Genomic DNA, 23,408 nt, shown 5'->3' with positions numbered 1-23,408 from the left:
AATGTTAGAGATTGGAGCCATGTAATTTCAGATAAGAATTAACGTGTTGTTTATTACAACATTATTAGACGTGTTGTTTTTTGTTGTTTATAAACATTACTCAGAACAAGAGCAGCTTTGATGTCATAAACTTTATTTACAATTTAAATGCTTCATTTTCAAACTTACTCAATTATATATTATTCAGAAATTCCAACGAAAATTACAATACTATCGACTGAATGTATCTCCTCTGCCAGACGAAATACATCCTCCAACAAAGTTCCAAATGTTCAACGAAGAAAAATATCAGCTTGAAGAATAGCGTTCTAAAGAATAAAGAGCACATTGATAGGGTTTGCACTTTAGTTAAGGTAATCCGCACAAGCTTGTCTTTTTTGATTACCTGGCTTTGTAGAGTAAAATTTGGAAAAATATCCTACTCAAGAGAAAAATCGTGGGCGCGAGCCGGGTCCTTATGTTCACATCCAGGTAACATAGCCAAATGATATAACCAAGTTTAATAAAATCATTAAATAAACAAATAATAAATAAATAATTTTAAATAGCAATAAAAAATTAAAATAAAATAGAACGAGAGACAAAATACTAATTAGAGACAAGTTGTTAAACCATATGAGAAGAAAAAACTCAAAAACTAAAAACGTAAGTTTACTTGTCTTAAAAAGTAAAATAAAAGATATATGATAATAATTCATAATAAATAATCGTAATAATTTTAGCCTTAAATCTAAGAGGAAGATGCGGAAGTACAAAGACAAGATTTGACAAGACTCTACAAATGGTCTGAAGATTGGCTAATGCTATTTAGCATAAACAAATGTAAAGTTATGCATATGGGAAGAAAGAACAATGGCTTTCAGTATAAACTGGGCAGTATAAGGACCTTTGATTTGCAAAAGAAAAAAAACCTCGGAATCACTATTCATAAAAACACGAAAACATCAAGAAAATAAACTTTGGCAGCAGCCAAAGCAAATCAAATACTTAGATGTATTAGAAGAATGGTGGTGGGCAGAGAGAAGTTGATTAACATAAATTTGTATAAAACATTAGTTTGCACTCATCTCGAGTATACTGTTCACAGGTTTGGAGTCCAGATCTGCAAAAAGACAAAGACATTCTTTAACGGGTACAGCTTACAGCAACAAAGATGATCGAAGGAGTTGGAAAACTAGAATATATGGATAGACTGAAAGAATGCGGATTAACAACACTAGGAAGGAGAAGATGCAGAAGAAATCTGACATATAAGTTAATAACTGGAAAAGAGGAAACACCGTTCACTAGGTTCTTTCAACTAGAAAAAAGAAAAAGATTAAGAGGTCGTAGATACAAGCTCTTCAAGATGACGGAAAATCCAATAAAGCAAAGATTCTTTTGCAGCAAGTTGGTAAACGCTTGGAACGAGCTGAGCGATGAAATTTTTTCAGTGGATTCAATCAACAATTTTAAAATCAAGCTAAGTAGGGCTAGGTCTAGAACATTTATTTTGTACTGGTTTTTGCAAAGATGCTAGTCTACTGAACTGTTTTTTACTGAACTGAACTGTTTTTTTTTGTTTTGTTTTTTATATATTCTTTATGATGCCAATTTCGATCAAATATTTAAACATATTTTTGATGTGACAAATATCTCTGGTATGCAATCTGCATGCTTAAAATATATTTAGTTATTCTTGCTTTACACGCCAACTCTTCGTGTGATTAAAAGTGAATTAACTATTTTCCGGCTGTAATGTTTAGCTTTTTACTCTAGAGTACATTTCCTCTTTGTTGTTCGTCGGTTTTTAAAATGGATCTATTTCTTTAACATTAATTGTAGTTAAAATGTTGGAGACTGGTTTTATGAGAAACATTGAAAAAATTTTTGAAGAGAGTCAGTTCACAGGGGAATTGATATTAACAGGACGTAAGCTGAAACATTTCCCAAGGAACTCATCCAGATTTGATTTGATTGATCTTTGCAAAGCAGGTAGGTTAAATTTTTTTGTTTGACAGCGGCGTCAAATTTTTTTAAAATTTGTAATTTTGTCTTCAAGTTTCTTCCCAGACTTATTGACAGTTTGGTTGGATTTTTAAAAAACAAATTAAAAGTGTACACAATATTAATTATTATTTTAATTTTTACATTAAATATTACCTATTAAATATTAATAATTAAATAATAACTATTGTTGTAAGTGTGATTCATTTATTTATTATTAGATTATTAGGTCATTAGGATTTGAGAATATCTGCCTAAAAGAGATTTTATTTATTTTATATTACATTCTTAATTTTACTTTGATTTACTAATTGCAACTATTATCCAGTTTGAAAATGGCTTTTAAATGGCTCTCATCATATCATTGCTGTTCATTATTTAATGGCTTTTTAAATCAAGATCACTTTTAATGCTAGGCTTGTCAAGGAGAAAAGGTTTCTGTCATAAAGTAAAACAAAAGGATTACCATTAATTAAAATGATGTTTTTTCATTGATATAAAATAAATTTAAAAAATTGAAAATAATTAAAACAATTAAGTGGAGGGTATTGACAGAACAGACTAACATCTGTCAAGCTATCTTATATTTAACCCTTTACAGCATACTGATGCCTTTTGGCATCATTACTTCCATGCTTTCTTATAAACTTTACAATGCTAAACGGCGGCAATATGCATATGATTGCTGTGATTGGTTTTGTGTCAGATGTCGTTGATGTGTTTGTTGTTGTTGCTGTTGTGGACGGTGTATGTTTTTCTGCTTCTCCCTCCTTTGTGTGTTTGTTCCTATCGGTTTTTTTTTGGAATGACGTTTATGGCTGCTGGATTGGAGTGATGGTTTTGGGTTGTCTGTGTGTGAGTTGAATGTTTTGTTGATGTCCGTGCTGCATGATGTGGTGTTGTCGATGATAGAGTCCTTGTCAAACTCGGAGAGTAGATTATCATCGTCATCTTTGAATATTACTGAATAAATTATTTATTTACTCATTGTCTGGATGATTTAATTTGGGATTCGTTAGTTGCTTACACTAAACAAGTAAGTTCAGGTTAACCTTAATAGATGAAATGATGGAAAAATATGGTATTAATGACTACTAGGACTCCCATTGCATATGACAAATTTTTGGTAGCCAGGTAGAAGACAATCTACTCAGAACACACTATGAACAAAAGAAAGAACTACATGGTAGTGCAAGTTTCATTGCTCTCAGAAAAGTCATGGTAAAAGAATAAGAAAGAAATAAAGAAGTTTTATCTGTCCGGATTGTGACGTAACTTGATAAAATGAAGGAAAATAGTTTATATTTAGCAGGAATGTGGTTAAAATCCTGCTATGAAACAAAACAGATATGATGCAAAACAACTGCAATGTCATCAATAATTTTTATCAATTCTTTATTATTTTTATAATTTGCATTAAGGACTCAAATCAATTTTTTGTTTTTTTTGTCTGTTCTACTTGGGTTATGATTTATTTGTGGTGAAAATCTGAAAGAAATTAATTATAAAATGCACTTCCTCTAGAAACACAACACAGCTTAATTGCATAATGATTTATTTATCATGAAAATCAAACTAATGTGATTTTGTTCCCTTCATTCAAATAAGCACATGAATCATTCCCACAGAATATAAAATGAAATGTTGGTTTGTTTTGTTAGCATGTTGTAATTCTAGCCTTGTAATTGTTGTAATCTACATTTATGTTTAATAATCTTTACTAAAGTTTTGTAGTGCATTCTCTGTTGAAAGGAATGCTGAGTGGATATCATACTATACCCAGACTGATGTTTAATCACATTTTCATATCAATATTTGGTGGTGTTCAAAATGATGTTCAACAGTTTTAATTAACAATAGTATAAAATAACATCAATATTTTTACTTTAATTATTTATATTTTCTAAATTTGAAACCTAATTCTTGAATATTTATTAATTTTCATAATTTTTCACCCTTGATTTAAACATTTATCTTCTTAGAACTCTCACACAACCTATTTTCCGATGTACCAGCTGAAGTATGCTCTTTCATTTCATTGGAATTCCTCAATTTATCACATAACTCCATCAAAAGTTTACCTTTTGCCATCACCGATTTAAAAGAACTTGTTGAACTTAACATCAGGTTCCATACTTCATAGTTTTTATACTGTTTATACTTTACATATTTTTTGTTTTTATTTATCTTGTTTAATTTTGTTCTTAACATTTTTTTATTATAAAGGTTTTATGTTCAAATTAATAGCAACTTGACTTGATGAAGCTAAATTTTTCAAAAAAGTAGATGAGGAAATTTTATTCTGATTAATTTCCTTTTTAGATAATTTTCCAGCATAATTATTTATTGGAAATCTTTTTGTTTTCAATAAGTTTAGGAGCTGCTGGTGTTTTTAATAATGGATGATTTTGTTGCACTTCACATCATTATGGAGATATTTTAATTATTCTTTATTTGTTGCAAAAAATTTTGCAGTATTTTTCTGCAATATTTACATGTTTCTAATTAAGTTGTTGCTGTTGTTTGATATTGTCAGTTTTGTCGTTGCATGATTTTTTTGAGCGTGGATGTATAGCTAATGTTCTTACATATATTATCATTTTGTTGAATATATTTTTGTGTTTTATCAGCTTTCAATTTTAATTATTTTTAACTTTTATTGGTTTTATTTTTACAAATTTATTAATATTAATCCCCTTGTTTTATTTAAAAGTATTTTTTGATGAATTTCAAATAACTTGATAATTCTAACTTGCAGTAACAACCAGCTGAGCAGTCTTCCTGGTTGCATATGTGAGCAACTACATCATCTGCAGATCCTCATACTCAGTGGAAACAAATTATCCTCCATTCCCGATGAGATTGGTCAGCTCCTGAAGCTCTCCCTTCTCGTTAGATTTTTTCTTTTTTTTCTTTTCTAAAATTTGTAATAAAAGAAAAAGTTACAAAATATTTTTAGGCATATTAGTCATATGTCATTAATGATTAATAATAATGTAATACCAGCACTAATTCTTAAGGTTATTCAATACTCATCATTTTTCATTTATTGTATCTTTTTAATTTAATCATCATTTTTGTATGGTAGGTTATAGTTTCAAAATTTTCTTGAAATTATGTTAGGAGTGCATGCTGCCTTTAGCTATATTATCTGCAATGCTATTCCTAGCTAATGTTTAATTTATTTGAAGAAAAATGCTGGTACTTAAAAAATGCTGTATACATCCAATCTTGGTTGGGTTTTTTTGTATTGTTGAATGATGAAATTATGCCAATGATGTTTGTAATGTTATTGATATTTCTCCTTTTAAACATTTTCTCTGGCCTTTTTATTTTTTGGTCCAGTTTTACTGCAAAATTGTTTTGTTTAAAAAATATTTTGTAAAGTGTATTTACATTACTATGTGTAACATGATTTTGATACTGGCAGATGATGATCACTTTCACCGTTTTATGTTTTGCTTTTTGTATTCATCATTTTTATTTATCTACAAATGCAATACCAATGAGATGAATTTTTTTTGGAATAACAAAATTTATTTTTGAAATTTAGACGAAATAACGAAAATCAGCTCATATTATTTATTGTATTCTATATATATTTAAACATTCTCTTTCTTAGTTGTCATATGAATACATAAGTCTTTTCTTCAATATATTAGTTTTATTGATTTTTCTTGAAGACGTATCCATGACATTTATGTGTCTACATTCAGTCAATGATATAGCTGGTGTGTTTATTTATTTGTATCATAATGTTATTAGCGGTATGATTTGATCACCAAAACATTTTCTGGTTAGATTTTAAGTTCCTTGTTATATGCATTATTTATCTTTAAGAGATCTTTCACTCTACTTCAATATTGTGCAGCTATCTAAAACATTAGATATCTGAGATAAGATTTAATTCATTTTGTTCCATGGTCCCTATCTGTATCTTGTCTGCAACTAACCAGCTATACTACTACTAACTACATGCACTCCTACAACTGTCTTATAATACATCAAATTTGATTTCAATTCGATATTGTTCAGATTTTTGTTATATTTTCAAGTTTTTAGATTTTATTGGGTTTGGGATAGAATATGATTTATAGTAGTAATAATTATTATTATATTAATAATAAAAATTATTATTATTAATATTATGCATTCATGTTATTTCATGTTTAACAAAAAATTATGACACACAAACTCTATACACACTCATACATCTAATTAAATTGAAATGCACAAGCAGGATGTCAGCAATAATGAACTAACTCAACTGCCTAACCAAATTGGTGACCTGTGCTCATTGAAAGATTTGAATCTCAGAAGAAACATGCTTATTGAGCTACCCATCTGTTAGAATTAAATTTTAACCCCTAAATCATTTATTTATGGTGTCTGCGTGTTTATATTTTATACTGCCAATTTCAGACTCTATTTGGAAAATATTTGACTTCATGTAACCATAATTCATATATGTTACAAGTCTTGGGATTTTCCACTTCTGCACTAAAAAACATGTAGGACATACAATGACGAATGATGTTGCTGTCACTCAGCACTCTTGATAGTTGCCTAATTCTATCATGAGATTGGACTACGGCAATCCTCCAAAGAGTCTTCTGCCTTTCTGGGAAAAATGGTTCCACACACGTCAAGTGCTGCTGCAGTTCACTGCTGATGTGGAAACAGATAATGAAAATATAAAATGTTGAAAAAGAGAAGATAGTATGTTAATATTAATTACCTGATAGCTCTTAAGTAAAAAATAACATAAGGTTTTAATGTTTTTTGAAGAAGATGAACGTTACCACCAACATCATAGAGACCGGTCCAATATCATTTGTCTGATACATTATTTTACATTTCATATAAATGTTGTTTGTTTTTAATCATAAAATTGTAACCTTTAATTTTATTTTTGTGATTTGAACAGGCTTAAGTCGATTAATGTTACAAAAACTGGACATCTCGTGTAATCGAATAGCACATATACCATGTGACTTCAGGAAGGTCACAACATTGGAGGTCATCAAATTGGAAGGCAACCCATTCGTTTCACCACCTGCTCAGGTAAGCCTTAACCTTATAGGTCTCATTACATTTTACTGTTAAATGCATTACACCTTATGCAAGGTTACATTTTAAAGCAGCTGTCATAGTGAATAATTTTTGTCTTCGTTTTTTTATTTAGTAGACTATTTTTAAAAGTGCTTTTGTAGTATTTCTATATATAATCTATTCATTTAACTTTTTCAATAAAGGTTCATAAAGTTTCATGTTTTCAATATGTTTAACAGTTGTTTTTTAACATTTAACTTTTTCAATAAAGGTTCATAAAGTTTCATGTTTTCAATATGTTTAACAGTTGTTTTTGCTATGTCTAATTTGTGGAGTAACAATTGATGGTTAATATAAAATTATTTATACAAATTATGTATATGTAGTAACATTGATGCTTAGTTCGGACAACATTGTTGTTGAAAATGACTGAATCAAAGTTACATATTTTATATTTCACCACTAGGGCAATGACCCATCAAATGTAAAATTTTATTAGAAACATTGTCTGAGTAAATTAAATTAGGTGAACATGGTTCTTGTCAAATAAACTCAAGTTGTGATGTTCATGTTAAGTTGCTTTATCTATTTTTTTTCTAATATTTACTATGATTTTTATTACTTCAAAGTCTTATTTATCACCTAATTATTCCGTAAAGCTCATCTTAAAAAGTATTATTTTATTTTTGAATTTCTACAATTAGAATTCTAAATTTACTATCTTATGTTTTTAACTGCATTGGTAACCTTTATCTTAACTCTTAGGGTTAACAAATTAACATGTTTAATCTACACTGCCTGGCATAAACACGTCTGAAATGCTGATTAACTTTCATATCTTTATGCATATTTTGAGATCTCACATGTTTCAAGCTGTCTTTGTTGTTGTGGTGTGTGTGTGTGTGCGTGTGTAAATAGATAAATAAATATAAATATTTTTTTATGCGTGTGTGTGTACTTTCTGATATGGTGTGTGTACCATACATCCATATTACACATTTTATTCCGTATCATGTACATTTTTATACGGATATTAAAGATTGTGTGTTTGTGTGAACGTGTTTGTGTGTGTGCATTGTGAGATTAGGAGGTTGATGTTGCAGTTTCCTTCCATGTAATAAAATGATTAGAAAATGTTTAGTGTAGCTTCATGACGATTGCATAACGTTGTAAGGAAGATAATATATATATATATATATATATACCATACATACATATATACATACATACATTCATAGGTACATACATGTATGTATGTATGTATAAGTATACGCAATACGCATGCCTTAACCAATAGCTTTGAAACCACTTAAATATTTTTTCATATATAAAACTATAAGCTAAACAAATTTTTATATTGAACTAAAATTTGGCTACAATATCTGCAATAAATGGCTATACCATCATGCCATGTTATAAACGGCCATAACCATCATAATGTGATGTCTGTTAGTGCTGGTATTCATTTGATCAGCTGTTGTTTAACTTCTTGATTTTTTTTCTCAAGTACATGTTACCAATGCAAACATTGATTGTTTTCTCTTGGTTTGATGGAGATGTACCTGATTTTGTATTTTTAATAATGGTTTTTTTTGTTTTTGTGTTAGGCTCCTGATATTTCACAGTCATAATATTCTTGGCTTCGTTGGCCTCTTTTATTATTATTATTATTGTTGTTGTTGTTGTGTTGTTGTTATTATCGTTATTATTATTGCCGTTATTATTGCTATTTGTATTGTTGTTTTTTTATTGTGGTTGTGGTCATTGTTATTATGATTTTCACCATACTTTCCAGAGTGATTTATAATTATATAATCCATACTTGTGTGACTGATTCTCAATAATAATTGATAGTTGATTGTTTTTTTAACGGTGAACATCAGTTACACCAACAACAAAATCATCATGATGATGAAGCATTACTCTGTCGATGACACACACACGCATACACACACACGCACGCACATGTCAAAATGCTTCACATAAAAAGACTTAGCATGGCCTAATTCCTGACTGAATAGTAATGCAAATGATTTTTAAGAGACCTAACAGAAGTAAAGCACATGAGATTCAAACAACAACCTTTGCATTTGATGGTTTATTGGATCATTGATCTCTTGTTTAGAAAACTTCCATCATTGAAGATGTTCTACTGGGTTGAATATTTTTTTAATAGAACTTACCTACTTATATGTAATTTTAAAAAGAAAAATGTTTATTAGAAAATTTTTGCAACTTCTTCAGACTTTATCACACATAAGTTTTGGGTTTCAAGCTTTTCATTTACTTACTTTAATATTCTATTATTTATATTTATATATATATATTCGCACATTGAGATTATTGTTGTCACTATATCATTTATTTATTACATTTATATCATATCTATATCATTTATATATTATATCATGACATTTATGTGTTATATGTGTGATTGCACAGCATTACATTCTTCTGGTTAAGCTCTTAATATGTATGACCCTGACGAATGATTTTGGTTTGTGTGTGTGCTTTTATCTCACCTATTTTACATTTATAAATGAATAAATAAATTTAAATACATTTTATATTGTTTTGTAATATATTATGCTGTGCGTGCGTTTGTGTGTGTGTGCGTGCTAGTGTGTGTGTGTGCTAGTGTGTGTCTGTGTGTGCTAGCAAACATTTGAATTCAAATTTGAAATACACCCAACAACAACAACAATAAAAATAATAACAATATTTTCATGATGATGTGTTTCAACATAGGCACAGAGGAATTAGATTCACTTACTGAATTTATTTTGATCCCTACAAATTATTCTGTTGACGCCAATGATGAATGATGATGTTGAACCAAAACCTCTAAACCTGTTGTTTTGTTTGCTTCTATATAAATGTATTTGTTGTTATAATGCATTAGACATAATGATGTCTATTTATCATTTTTATATGCCACATTATTTGTCTATTAGGTAGGTGAATATTATAGCTTTATTATTATTATGATATTAATTATTATTGTTATTGTTTTAAAACATCTAGTAACTGAACCTCTTATGTGCACCAAGGCATTTACATTGTGCTCTGACATATTATTAATTAGCATGGGCTGAGTGAAATGCATCAACTTCCAATGACAGTTGTGATTAACAATAAATAATGCAACATTGATACCTTCTATGTACCTTGTACATATCACAAAAGATGACAATTAGTTGACACAAACTTTCTTTATGTACAATTGTACATGTGATAATAATTAGCTGACAACGCAGATCATCACAAACATCCCATCTGGTTTTCAGTGGAGAGTATTAATGTGACACAAGTGTTGAACAAGTTTTCATTATTGTTTATTAACAGTTAATTGTCATCTGTCACTTCCTAATATGTTAACTATCGTTTGTGTGTGTGTGTGTGTGTGTGTGTGTGTGTGTGTGTGTGTGTGTGTGTGTGTGTGTGTGTGTGTTGCTGTGTGCTAATTTTTTTAGTGAATTAACAGTTTGGTTTTATTTTCATCAAAAACCGAAATTAATTACATTATGTGGAACTTTTTTATTTATCAATTCCCAGTTTGAAATTGTATTTTAATAATTAATTACACGCACGCAGTTGTGCTTGCGAGGTCTGGTGCACATCATGAAGTTTTTGAACAAGGAAGCCACGAAACATGAATCTCGATCGAGTATTGCAGTCGGTGGCTCGCTGCACAGGCGCATGAAACGATCATCTTCCTTCTCCACAACGTTAGTACATCCTTCTCTCTTCCATCTCTTTTGTGTTGTTAAATGGTACTGTAGAAATTTCTCAGCTTCTGTTTTGACTTTTATTTGAACAGCACTACAGCTCTGTTCTCCAAAATAAATTTTAAATGACTTCTATTTAAATTCATGAAATATTTCTTGAATATTTTGATGGATGTGACTGTTGAATGACACCCAACAATACTAAAATTTTAGGAAGGTCTCAATTGTTTGAGGGACTGCTTTTTTGAAAATATCACTCATTAAATCTATAGCTTTTTCGATTTAATGGTCAGATTTTTTAATTAAGTTAAACAAATTTATTTGTATGTACTTGTTGGCATGCACACAATGCGTGCATATAATGCTATTTGTTTGAAATCTGTGTTTCATTAAACTGATCAACCTAACAATGAAACTTGCAAAGAATGTTTGAACTAGTTTAAGGTGATCAGTCATGTGATTTCGTGCATTTATTAAATAAGTGGAATGACCTTCTGATCCAACCATGCACTTCCAAGCAACACCATCTCTGCATGCTATGGAATCAAATGATACACTGCTGTTTAGAAACCTTAGGCCACAATTTAATTTTAATGTAATTTTTTCAAGAATATTTTTGACAAAAATTTATGCATGGAATGTTATATTAATGTTGACAAGTCTGAAAGATTTAAAATAAAATTCAAACCACAGGCACTATTGATCAAAATATCATTGTATGTTGTGTTGTATTGTATTACAACACAACATACAATGATTGTGTTGTTTTTGTACAGTGTTGTGTTGTGCTGTGTTGTGTTGTGTTTGTACCAGGGTTTCGAAGTCTGATGAAAAGTATCAGACTCAGGCGCCTTAAAATTTCCAATTAACGTTACAAATTTCCGATTCCTAGTTCCCAGTCCATGAAAAAATTTTCAACTTTTGCATCATAATCTCAATTATCTCTACCAAATGAGAAGTACTTTAAAAAACACTTGAAATCAGTCAATGTAATTGTTTTTGTTTGTAAAATTACTTCATATTTACGTTTTAAAATATACTGAAACATATTTATGTGGTTTTATCCTCGTTATTAGCTTTTATTTTCAGCGTTAAAGATGATAGCATATCACTGCACATATTTTAAAAGAATTGTTTTAATTTCAAATTTTTAAATCTTTTTGGGTCGGATGAAAAATATCCGACTCCGACTTCGGCTCTTTGAATATCTCCGATTCCGACATTCTGGTTGTACATTATTTCAGATTTGTAGGGAACTCCCCAAATTGTTATTTTAAAGGCTTCTTAAGAGATTTTTGTGAGAAAATAGTGGAATAAATAAGTATACTCACAGTATAACTCGAATGTTTGATGTGTTTCCAGGGGCAGACTAAGGCTTAGGCAATTGCCTAGGGTCCGTAATTTTAGGGCCCTAAAATTAGGTCTTAACTTTTTTAATTTTTATAAATAAATTTTAATTAGTTTATTTGATGTTGCATGGAATTGACTTTTATACTTTTTATGGTATCCGATAATTAACTTGATTGACAAAGTATGTGTCTTGGCCGAAAGACAGGCCCGGAATTACAATGTTGCTTAGGGCCCACTTCAGCCTTAGTCCACAGCCGTACATGTTTCTATGGTTTATCATTACCTCAAGATAATTGATATTTATCTCTGATGAACTTTAAAACTTTAAGAGTTATTATGTGATAATAAAATTGGGTTAATCATGATCCGGAAATGTAATTGTAGTAGTTAGCAGTCAGCGTCCTATACAATGGACACATTAACATTTACACATTGATTCTGAGAATGTTGAACTTTATTTCATGTTTTGTTAATTTAGCTTCCTGACCTGAATCTCACATCTACAAACGTTGATAACTTTTTTAATCACAGTTTTATAATTTTTACATTAACAGAATCGATAGATCTAAATCTTACAACATAGGAAATACCAGTTCACTTTTTTACAACAACGTCATCAACAATACGAGCACCAACTACACTGGCAATCATGTAAACATCTACAACAATATCAGCAGCAACAACAACCACAACAATCTCAACAGCATGACAAACCCATCAACAAGTTTTAAAAGTTCAATGGCTGATTATTATGAGAGATCAAAGTCATTGAAAGGGGATGTCAGTGCACTTGTTCATTTTAGATATTTTACCACGTTGTTTCATTCTATTATGGTTGTTATCGGATTATTTGTTGTTTTTGTTGTAAGAAGAGTTGTTGTTGTCATGTCAAACCTTTTTAAAGGTTTTATTTTATTTTATCTTGAATAATTAATTACAAATACGTTTTTTTTGCTGACCATGAACAAATATTAAGCCAATGGGCAAGGTTTTATATTGGAGGAATGCAACATCACCAGCAGCAGCAACAACATGAGAAATCACATCAATAACAGGTCTCCTTTACAGCAGAATATAGCCACAACAAGCAATAATAGTACCAAGCAATCTTCCTTAACCTGTGATAATGTTAGTTAACCATTCTCTCAATGATATCCTTTGTTTGATGTCTTTTTTGTACATTAACATCATTTTTTCCATTTCAAGTTGGATATTTCCCATAATGCGAAATAATGTTCTTTGTATACTTAGACTTGTTTATGCCCAAAACCTTTTTTAAAAGATATCATAAATAAGCTTACAGTATCAATCATATCATCATCTGATACTGGTGGGTAAGCAGTTCATATTTCAAAGTTCTATAAACCGATCCTGTAATGTTTATGTGCACATGTGCAATCTAGAGATTATTCTCTTTATATGCTACTTCTACAAAAATTCTTGCTTAACTCTCTTGTGGTGTTATTCTTTTTTTTATGTCTAAGCTAACTATCCGTTATTTTTTAAGTATATAATTGAATTACTATTAATATACTTGAGAATAAATGTAGATATAAAAATATGCTATGCTAGAATGAATTATGTCTTATTAGTATTAACGATATGGGTGTGTCCAATTGTTTATTTGCAATAATGCTGAGTGCAACCTTCTATGTGATTATTTGTTTAGTGATGATTTATGTATCTCCATGGCATTATCATGGTTTTTTATCATGATTTTTGTTTTGTTTGGTTTTTATTTGGTTCTTTTTATCATGTTATATTTTGATTTGTTTTCTCCACCAACAACAGTCTGGATAATGTATTGTTGTTTGGGTGTGTTCACTTTGGTGATAAACTCTTGAGTTGGGCTTGATTGGATGATGCTGATGAGGTAGAAAATGAACTGCATGCAGATAATAGTAGATCAGTGCTTCATTTTAGTTTATATTAAACAGAATAAAGAATTCTTTAATATTTTATTTCAAATCTTTAACAGAGAAGAAATATTGATTCAAACAACAACAACAGCAACAACATTGGGAAAAAGACAACCAACAACTCAACTAGCATTTCTGCATATGAAAACATAATGAACAACAACAACATAAGCCCATCATTAACCCCCACAGTAGCAGCAGTAGCAACAACAACAACAACAACTGCATCTAAAAGTAACAAATTGGCAAGTCAAGCGAGTGCTGCTTCTCATCAATTGGAAGTGTGGCTGACTGGCCTTCAACACTCACAGCAACGTCAAAACAACAACAACAGCAGCAGCAACAACAACAACCTTCTCAGAAGTGACAAGCCTAATTTATTAGATGCAAGAAATAAACATCCTGATAATGATGCCATAAGTAAGGTGGGTCAAGGAGAGAATGTGAAAAAATATATTAAATCTTTTTCATGTTTAGGCTTTAAACAACACTCTCAATAAAAAATATTTTTGTAAGCTTTATCAACTATTTTTAGCTATATCACTTTATATTTTTCATCAAGATTCTTTTTTGTCTTTGCAGGTTTAATTTTTCATTATTTACTATTAAGTCTATTTTATATTTTAAAATGTTTCATTTATTTATCTTCATTTTTCATTTTATTTGTTTCTCACAGTATCAAAGTATCTCATTTCTTCTTGCACACCGTACATCACTTCTACTTCTACTATTATTTCCTTCTTAACAGCCTTGATTATTTGCATATTGTCTTTCCACGCTTACGTTTCAATGTTTTAAAATTTTATGAATTTTTTATCAAATTCATTTAATAAGGAGCTGCAGAGGCAGAAGGCCGAGTATGAATCGAAGAAAAAGAAGGTGGAGCTGTTGAAGCAGAAGCTGGACACTGCTAAGAATGATGCTGAGCGAAACATCATCCTACAGCACTATCTCAATGAAGTCAATTCCATTAATAACAACCTCACAATCAACGGCAGCAGTAGTGGCAGCAGCACTACTAAAAGTGTCACAACAGACTGTCTCGTTAATGGGTCTAGGTAAGCCATTGTGGAGAAGGCGCTACTTTCTTTTTGTATTTGTATGCGATGATTTATATAGCGCCCCTTTATGAAGAACCTCAGATACGTGTTCGCCCTTCTGTCAAATATCTCATCACTAGTTAACTCGTTTGTTTAGTTATTCTTTTTGTTTACCTCAGTTCTCTCGACATTATTCTCCATTTTTTCCTTTCTATGTTTTTTTAATTTTTTTAAATAGATTCTGTATTCATCTGTTTTTTTTGAAGATGGTTAATTTTTTTCATTACTTTCTGCCGTAAATAAATTAAATTGTTGCTGAAGTTTTCTGTAAAGCAGTTTAAATCAGTCAACTAATTTTGTCATTCCATGTACCATTCTTTACATTGTGCTGACAAAGCCGATTAACAGCAGATGGTGTATGTGAGATAACATTGATGCGTGGTCCAATTAGTTATCTTGAATTTGCTTTTGAAACTCAATTACTGCACAATAATGTGACGCATTAATGTGAGAAAATTTAAATGAAACAATGATAAGTTTTATTTATTCAATTAATTATTATTAACATTCTATCAGCGTTATCCAAAGTTATGTATTAACGTGATATGAACAACATGTTATACTCAACAGTGCTGAAGATAAGCAGAGTGCATCAACAGTTTTTTCTCCATCATCAGCTTCCTCCTCCTCATCAACATCACTGCCCTCCTATCCAAATGGTTGGCCCTCGTCCAATGCAAACACGTTGCCTCGCTGTGGCTCCGGCAGGGAAGCTGTTGAACAGGTGTTGATGCGTTTCTCTTCGCAGATATGTTCACATCTTCTAATATACTTCTATCACGTTTTTGTTTTTGCAGTCTTTATTCCAATACTTATCAATACCAATATTTTTGTATAAAAAAATACAGTTTCTGCGTTTGTAAATTAGATTCTTGATAACTCTATATATTCTAAAATATTTAAACATTTTTCCCCTCACTCACCTCACCAGGCCAAACCAAAGTCGAAACTTCAAAACTTCAAAGTGCCTGTCCTTCGCAAATCAACAGCAGGAGCACCAGGAATAACGCAGAACAGCAGTGAAGACAACGCAAGAGTGAATGGTGCAGCAACTAACAGCATAACATCTAATGTCAGTGGAAACATTTTTCTGCATAATAAATTTTACGTTATTAATGTTTATTGCTTGATGTTTCTGTGCTGGGTGGTTTTAGATGTATATAACTTTTAAAGCTTTCATACCTTCTTTTCATTCAATGAAAGTTTGCATTGATTCAATGAGAAGCGTTTTTAGTTAACAAAAGTTGATGTTAATTGCGTTGATTTTGTCACAAGTAAATTTGATCATTTCGTCCCTGACCTTTTAAACTATTATAGATGTTTGTTTCATTTGTGTATATTTTATGATGGCTCATTTTTCAGATAATTGCCCGGGTTAAGATAATCAAATTTTGTGTGCAGGATGTTTCATTATAATTGCTAGTTTTAATAATTCTGTTGCCTTGTGTTTGTTTGTGTGGGCTGACTGATAATCTTTTCAATCTGATAAGATTTATTTTTAATACAATTTTGTAGGGGCTGTTAAGAATACTATCTGAATTTAAGCAGTACTTTTTATATGATCTGTTGGAAAGTAATGTTCCTGGAAGGACATACATAAATTGTGTTCAAATGTTATTTCATTTTGTCATGTTCTTTGGTTTTTAACATTGCATGTGTGGTATATGACGAGGTAAGTTGTGTCATAGTCAATGCTGCCAACATGTGCAAGCATTGTTTGGAAATTTTTAAAGTGTAGCTTGATTTTAGCTGTTTTCAATGTTGTGGCAAGTTGATGTATTGTTGATAGTTTAATATTATACATTGTTTATAGTTCTTTGTAATAAAATACACTTGAATGATTTTAATTAAAGCTTCATTTGAGTTCTTTTCAAAGTAATGTTTTGTTGATTTGTTTGAAATTGACCATAAAGTGACGTTTGTTTCCAGTTGAAGACGAACAGCAGCAGCAATAACTCGAACCAATCAAAAACATCTGCGAATCGCCTGAATGGATTGACATCTAGTGGCCCCAACAACGTTAATGCAGGTCTGCATCATTGTATGTCTTCCATGATTTGTGTTCTATGATTTTGTATGGTCTGCATTCAATCGATAAAACTGCATTAATGCATCAATGCACTTAATGTTATCGTTTTGCATTTTATCCTTCACGCTGCACACATTCATTCATTCATCGGCCATCTCTCTCTTACTCTCACACAGGTTCAAAACAATGTTATCGTTTTGCATTTTATCCTTCACGCTGCACACATTCATTCATTCATCGGCCATCTCTCTCTTACTCTCACACAGGTTCAAAACAAGACGCTGCAGGAAGCAAGTCGAGGGATGTGATGAACGACAAGGAGAAAGCGCAAGTTGAAAAAATGAGAAAAGTAATTTTTTTTTAATAATATTTCAATTTATTCATGAAACTAATAAATTATATGTTTTTGTTATTTTTGGACTGGTATCCTAGTACTTTTCATTGAAATATGAGGTTAGAAATCAACAAGCATGGTAGAAAGATTTGTAATTTGTTGCAGTTCATTTATAGTAGGAAACTTGGTAAATTAATGAAGTCTCAATATATTTTAGTTGTTGCGATGGGTGGTTTAAATGAGAGGCTGTCAAAGGCGCAAGGTTTATTAGGCTTTAAGAGGCACTCATTCATTAGATTCAGCTGTTTTGTGAGATCATGTAGATGGCGCCCACGTTGAGTTCAATTTTGTTTTCTGGCTCATTTTTGGGGTTCAAATAATTTGCTTCTTATTAAAAATTCTAAACGCTAACCCACCACCCATCCAGTCAATGGAAACATTACTGAAGACGAATCTTCCATTCGAAACGCTGGAGTCCTCTTTAAAGGACGGGGTCATCTTGTGTCACCTCATCAATGTTGTGCGGCCCAGAGCCGTTCCATGCATTCACGTTACCTCACATACAGCTGTGGGTTTTTGTCATTTCCTTTTTTTTTCTGTAAATAAAACTCTCATGGCTCTATTTTTCATTCTGGTTTTTTTTTAATGTATTTCAGTAATTATTCAAATTTTCCTCATTAATGCAAGTTGTTCGCTTGATTATTTTTAAAATTATTAAATTGAATATTATATTTAAAAGTAATTGGAATGTTGGTGACATTAATATGAAAATAACATCGTATTTAATTGTAATTAATTTTCATTTTTTGTTTTAGTAACTGCTCATGAATTTTTTTTGTCTTCAAACTCACAGCCGGTTCTCAGTGCTCCAAAAGTTCGAAGAAATGTTGACAACTTTCTGCAGGCTTGTAGAAAATTTGGAGTCGATCAGGTTGCTACTTTTGTTGCATGTTGTCTGGTGGGGTTGGTTTGTGTTTGTGTGATGGTTGTTGTTTGTTGTTTAGTTGATGAACCATCATTCTTTAGTTATTTTTTGTAGAATCATTTCAATCTAAAACTGAGGAATTTTTTTACCCTTATTATATTTTGCTGTTTCACTGAGTCCTAACCTTTTGCGTTGAGTCTGTTTATGGCGGATTTCTTGGTTGATAATTTTATGGTTGATAATTTTATTCTCGCAAAACTAATTTTTAAAAATAGATATCTTTTAATAAAGTAATAAATTACATTGAGAAATAAAACATTTTATTAAAATTTTGAAAAATGAATTTTATTGATTGTAATTGAATGAATTTTGAAACCAAACCACAGAGCCACATATGTGCAGCGTCGAGCGTCACCGACGACTTCAACATCGTAGCCATCGCCACCACCGTCAACGCGCTCATCTCATCATCGTCGTCCTCACCGTCAGCTAAGCCTACAGTTCTGTGATGATGATGTTTCGTGGATTTTTGCTTATATAATAACGAACAGTGACTAAATATTTTTTTAATATTAATGTTGGTGTCATCCTTTTACGCTGATGTCATCTGACACGTGTTCATGTTTTCATTACTGTTCTTCAATCACATCAAGTTCATTTACATGGTTTGTTGGTTTAGTTGATGTACGGTCTATTGAAATTTTGTTGGGTTTTAATTTTGTAGTCCTAATAAATGTTTTGATGGTGGTGGTCATAAAAATGGTGAGATTGGCCATCACGTATGCGACGCAACTTACGTTTTTCTTTTTAATTTTATATCTTTTATACTTCAAGATTTTTATAATTTTCCACCGGCCATTTGCCATTATCGTCTGCCATCATCATCTATCATCTTCCGTCCATAGATCACACACATTACTTCTTCAATTTGACTGCTGCCTCTTTGGAATGATGATAGTGATAACGATTCTGATGCTGATGATGATTCTGATGATGTGATATAATATCTTCAATGATTATAATGTTTTGGTAAACCATTTCATAGTTCTTTCTTATATGGTATCAGTGATAATGATAGTGCTATCAACGTCATTTCACGTTTTGTTCATTGAAATATGAAATATATTTATTAGAAATAAAAATTTTAAACAGCTTTAAAATGGAATAATTGAATGTTGGAATGAAGAATTAGAAAGAGGAAAAATGTTTTCAAAGTGATAAAAGAGATCATTAAATATGATGGTGGTGATGATGATGATGACAGATGTGGTGATAATGGGTAATGTTAATGATGTTTGCTAATGATCAATTATTTGTAAGGTTTGGGTGAGTTTTATCTTTTCTGAGGTCAAGCCGTGATAGTTTAATTTCGTTCGTTCCATCCATTGCGCTCCTTGTTCTCCGTGTAAAGATATTAATTTATTATTTCATACACTTTTCATGAATTTATTTTACTTTTTCAATTAGAAGTACGTATATTACAAAAAAAAAATTATTTCAAATTTGTGACCATCTTTTTAATAAGTAGATCACCCTTCGTTTGGATCAGTAACAGTATTCGAAATTTATTTTCTCGATTTTAACCTTTTTTAACATGTTTTTAGATTTTTTTTTTTTTGTTTAACAGCTTGAAATATGTTAAAGAATTATCTTTCTTTACCAGTTTATTAGAAATATTGATTATCTCCAACAATATTTATTTCTTTGTCTTTGAATTAAACCGATCATGAATATGATTTGCACATTAAATTTTCAGTTGATCATTTTATGTTGTCTAATTGTAACTTTAAATAAATTCTAAATCTACATTACAATATCATCATTCGAATGTTGTTTGCACATATACAGATTTATTTATATTGAAGTTAGTTGCGTAATATTTGTTCTGACTGGTTTGTCTCATGGTCATTTTTTTCTCTGCTGTGATTGTGAATGGTCGTTAGGAGTGCTTCACTCGTGCCACTTATGCTAAGAATGGACATGGGACATGACATTGTGTATTTGATTTGCATAAACATTCACGTCATCAGGGTCTGTGACGCTTGTCAGGGTAGCTGTCATGAAATGAAGAGAACACACTGACAGGATTTTTACATAGCTGTCACGTTGCTTTCTTGCTCCAACATTGCTCTGCCATGAATGGACAAGTGGGTACCCCAGTTACATCCTTGTTACTGCGTGTCTCAGAAGAATTTTTATTATTATCTATTCTAATTTTTTCGGTTCCTCTTATACACGTCTGCCGCAAGTTTGCTGTTTCCTCTCAGTGTGTTAACTGCATTGTTTATATTATTCCAGTTCGAATCACTCGCTTTCGTGTTCGACACAACCACTCGTTTCCTTTTGTTATGGAAAGTTTTTGTTGAATGGAAGAGGTTTGATTAGGCTCAACAGATTGGAGGTGAGTTTTGATTTGGGAATGAGTTGTGTCGTCCACTTGGCAAGTTTTTGCACCACTTTTTCTGGCAACATACAAAATGTTTTCTTCGTCCATGTTTTTATCGTCATTCTTTTGTGTCATTTCCATTTTCGTTTCTTATTTTAATGTTGAAATGCCAATGTTTAATGTTTATTGCTAAAAAAAATATTAACTGTGTCCGTGTTCAATTAATTTTTAAATTTTTAGCTATTTTCATTTATATTATTTCTGCTGTTTTTATCATTTTATTTAATTTATATTTTATTAATTGAAATTTTCTTATTGCTATTAATATCACTAAAAATGAAAATGCACGTAGAGTAAAGGCTCATACAAACATCATCTAGTCCAATCGTTAGGCTGTACACTGTTTGAATTTGCTGCTTGTTCGTCGTCCACTGCCATCTCCTGATCTTCACCTTCCTATCTCCAACTACATCCAAACGTCTCACCATTTATTACGAACGTTCGTGCTTGCCTGTCTGCACGCACACTTTCTTTTTTCTAAGGCTTTTGTTTTCGATATTCTACCCTTATTTTGTCTTTTTTTAATTTTAATTACGTTTAACTGTTGAGACTTATATTTTTCAAAAATGTTTAATGTGTTTTATGTCAATTTCATTGTCATGTGTACAGTTTTTAATGTAATTTGAGTGTATTATTCATTAATTGGAATGTATGATTCTTTGTGTTTCTCTTGGGGGACCTTGAAAAGTACGCTTCGTTTGTTAATCTTGTCTGAGACTGTTCATGTTAGTAGCTTACTTTCAATGGCTCATTCAAAGTTCTTGCTGCCTGGCTCAGCTGATCGTTTCTTTTGTTGATCATTTCATTAAACATCATGCATCATCAATTTTCGTTGGCGGTGAAAGCAATAGATAGATACTCACTTCAAATCGCACACATCATTCATGTAAGATCACACGCAACATCGTTCATACAAATGTTTCCTTCGATTTAACGAGCACTATCATGTCTGTTGTAAGTAAGTTAGTTAGGAATGAATAGAAATTCAGGTTTATAATTTTTAAAAATTCGAATCGTTTGTTTATTCTTGATTTTACGATGTGGCATCACCTGACTGATGTTGAATAACGTGCTGTATATTTACAAATCATTCAAGTTTTGTAGTCGGTCTCATCATTCTTCACGACACCTGAGACATTAAATTAAGTTTATTAAATTCAATATTTTTGTGTCGCCAAGCTATTTTAGAATGGGACTCAAAATTCAAAATCTTTTGTGCCTTGCAAACTGCTTACTAGTTAAATGTGTGAATATTGTTAAATATTTTTATTTCATTCATTCATTTATTTATTCTATCATTCATTCATACATTTGTTTCATTATAATCTGTTCCATTTTCTGAAGAATGTCTGTCTGAACGTGAATTATTTATTTGAGTTTATCTTTCATTTGGTTTCGTGGCCAGCGGTGTATATTATGTAGATTGCTTCAAATGATTATTTTCTTTATTTTTATTTCATTATCAAATTATTAATGACACGTTTTTTAGCAGGCGACTTGCTTCTAGATATCTATGATATTTTATTTTGAAGTTAGATTTTATGGTGATGATAACATTTAAGATTTCAAACATGCACTGTTCTAATAATCAATTTTAATTTAATAACATCGCTAAATAATGTTAGTTCGATCATATTTTTTTTATTGCTTATAATATGAAAATATCTTTATTTATCATCGCTGCTTTTAAAACACAGAATGTTTGTATCTTTAGGTTATGTTCCCATTATGATGTGTTCAAACTTTTTATATCAACATTTTATTTTTATTTGATACACATTTTCGTGAAATAAAAATGATTGTCAACACGTCCCCTCCTATCCTTGTCTTTCTGCGTCCCTTATGAAGTGATGAATAACAAATTGATAAATGCGAATGTGAGTTTATATTATTGCATACATACAGACCTTTGTTTATTTGACCTTAAGTATTTTAATATTGTTTCTATTTTTTTCAAATTTTTAAAAATTAAACTACGTCATTGCTTCAAATCGTTTCGACTTTTAAATAGAACGATCAACGTTGAGATCGAGACGAACGTTTAAAATGTTGTCTCTTATCAAGAGCCGAATTCGTTTGCTTCTGCATATAATTCATATAATGCATATACATCCATGATATAATTGTAAATAAATAAATCATGGCTACTGAGTAACGAAGTGTGACAGGTTCAACAATAGAGATGGTTACCGAGGCACCATGTATTTCTCTCTTTTTCTTTCTATTTCTCTCCTCCGTTTACTGCGCAGATGCGTTTGAGTCACCTTTATACGCACCTACACCAACAAGGAATTAGTTCCACTACATGTTTCGGCATCGTCTCAGTTGTTGGCGTGTCTTGATTTGTTGGGCAGCAAGCAGTTGTTGGCGAGGGCGAAATTTTATTTTCATGTGCCACGGACGAACGAAAGAAGCTTTCAAGTATTAAAATCTCGAACATTCAACATCGTCCGATTGAATTCGTTTGCATCACTAATACAACCGCCGATGAATGGATAAACAAGACAGTGAGCTTTCTAAAAAGATGAAATTTAAAAAA

At 31.0% G+C, this 23,408-nt stretch overlaps 2 protein-coding genes across 2 annotated transcripts; one reads left to right on the top strand and one right to left on the bottom strand.

Annotated features, from left to right (window-relative positions):
• Nucleotides 1-221: 221 nt before the first annotated feature.
• On the top strand, nucleotides 222-20,318 carry HELRODRAFT_190363 (hypothetical protein; the record flags this gene model as incomplete). The annotated part of the gene is made up of 17 exons (XM_009013616.1): nucleotides 222-471; nucleotides 1,825-1,974; nucleotides 3,969-4,113; nucleotides 4,745-4,877; nucleotides 6,227-6,332; nucleotides 6,914-7,050; nucleotides 10,633-10,766; nucleotides 12,671-12,896; nucleotides 14,095-14,460; nucleotides 14,870-15,093; nucleotides 15,706-15,859; nucleotides 16,067-16,207; nucleotides 17,065-17,164; nucleotides 17,431-17,513; nucleotides 17,926-18,066; nucleotides 18,352-18,429; nucleotides 18,810-20,318. 17 exons carry the CDS (start codon nucleotides 222-224, stop codon nucleotides 18,930-18,932), a joined length of 2,691 nt encoding a protein of 896 aa, XP_009011864.1. The 3' UTR covers nucleotides 18,933-20,318.
• Nucleotides 20,319-20,633: 315 nt separating this feature from the next.
• On the bottom strand, nucleotides 20,634-21,670 carry HELRODRAFT_167893 (hypothetical protein; the record flags this gene model as incomplete). Its single annotated transcript, XM_009013615.1, has 3 exons — nucleotides 20,634-20,763; nucleotides 21,295-21,410; nucleotides 21,608-21,670. The coding sequence occupies 3 exons, from the start codon at nucleotides 21,668-21,670 to the stop codon at nucleotides 20,634-20,636; spliced, it is 309 nt and encodes a 102-aa protein (XP_009011863.1).
• Nucleotides 21,671-23,408: the final 1,738 nt, after the last annotated feature.

The sequence above is a fragment of the Helobdella robusta genome (assembly GCF_000326865.2).
Source record: "Helobdella robusta unplaced genomic scaffold HELROscaffold_12, whole genome shotgun sequence".
In the NCBI taxonomy this organism is placed as follows: Eukaryota; Metazoa; Annelida; class Clitellata; order Rhynchobdellida; family Glossiphoniidae; genus Helobdella; species Helobdella robusta.
Note: the sequence above shows the minus strand (reverse complement) of the source record. Positions and strands in the feature narration are given on the sequence as shown.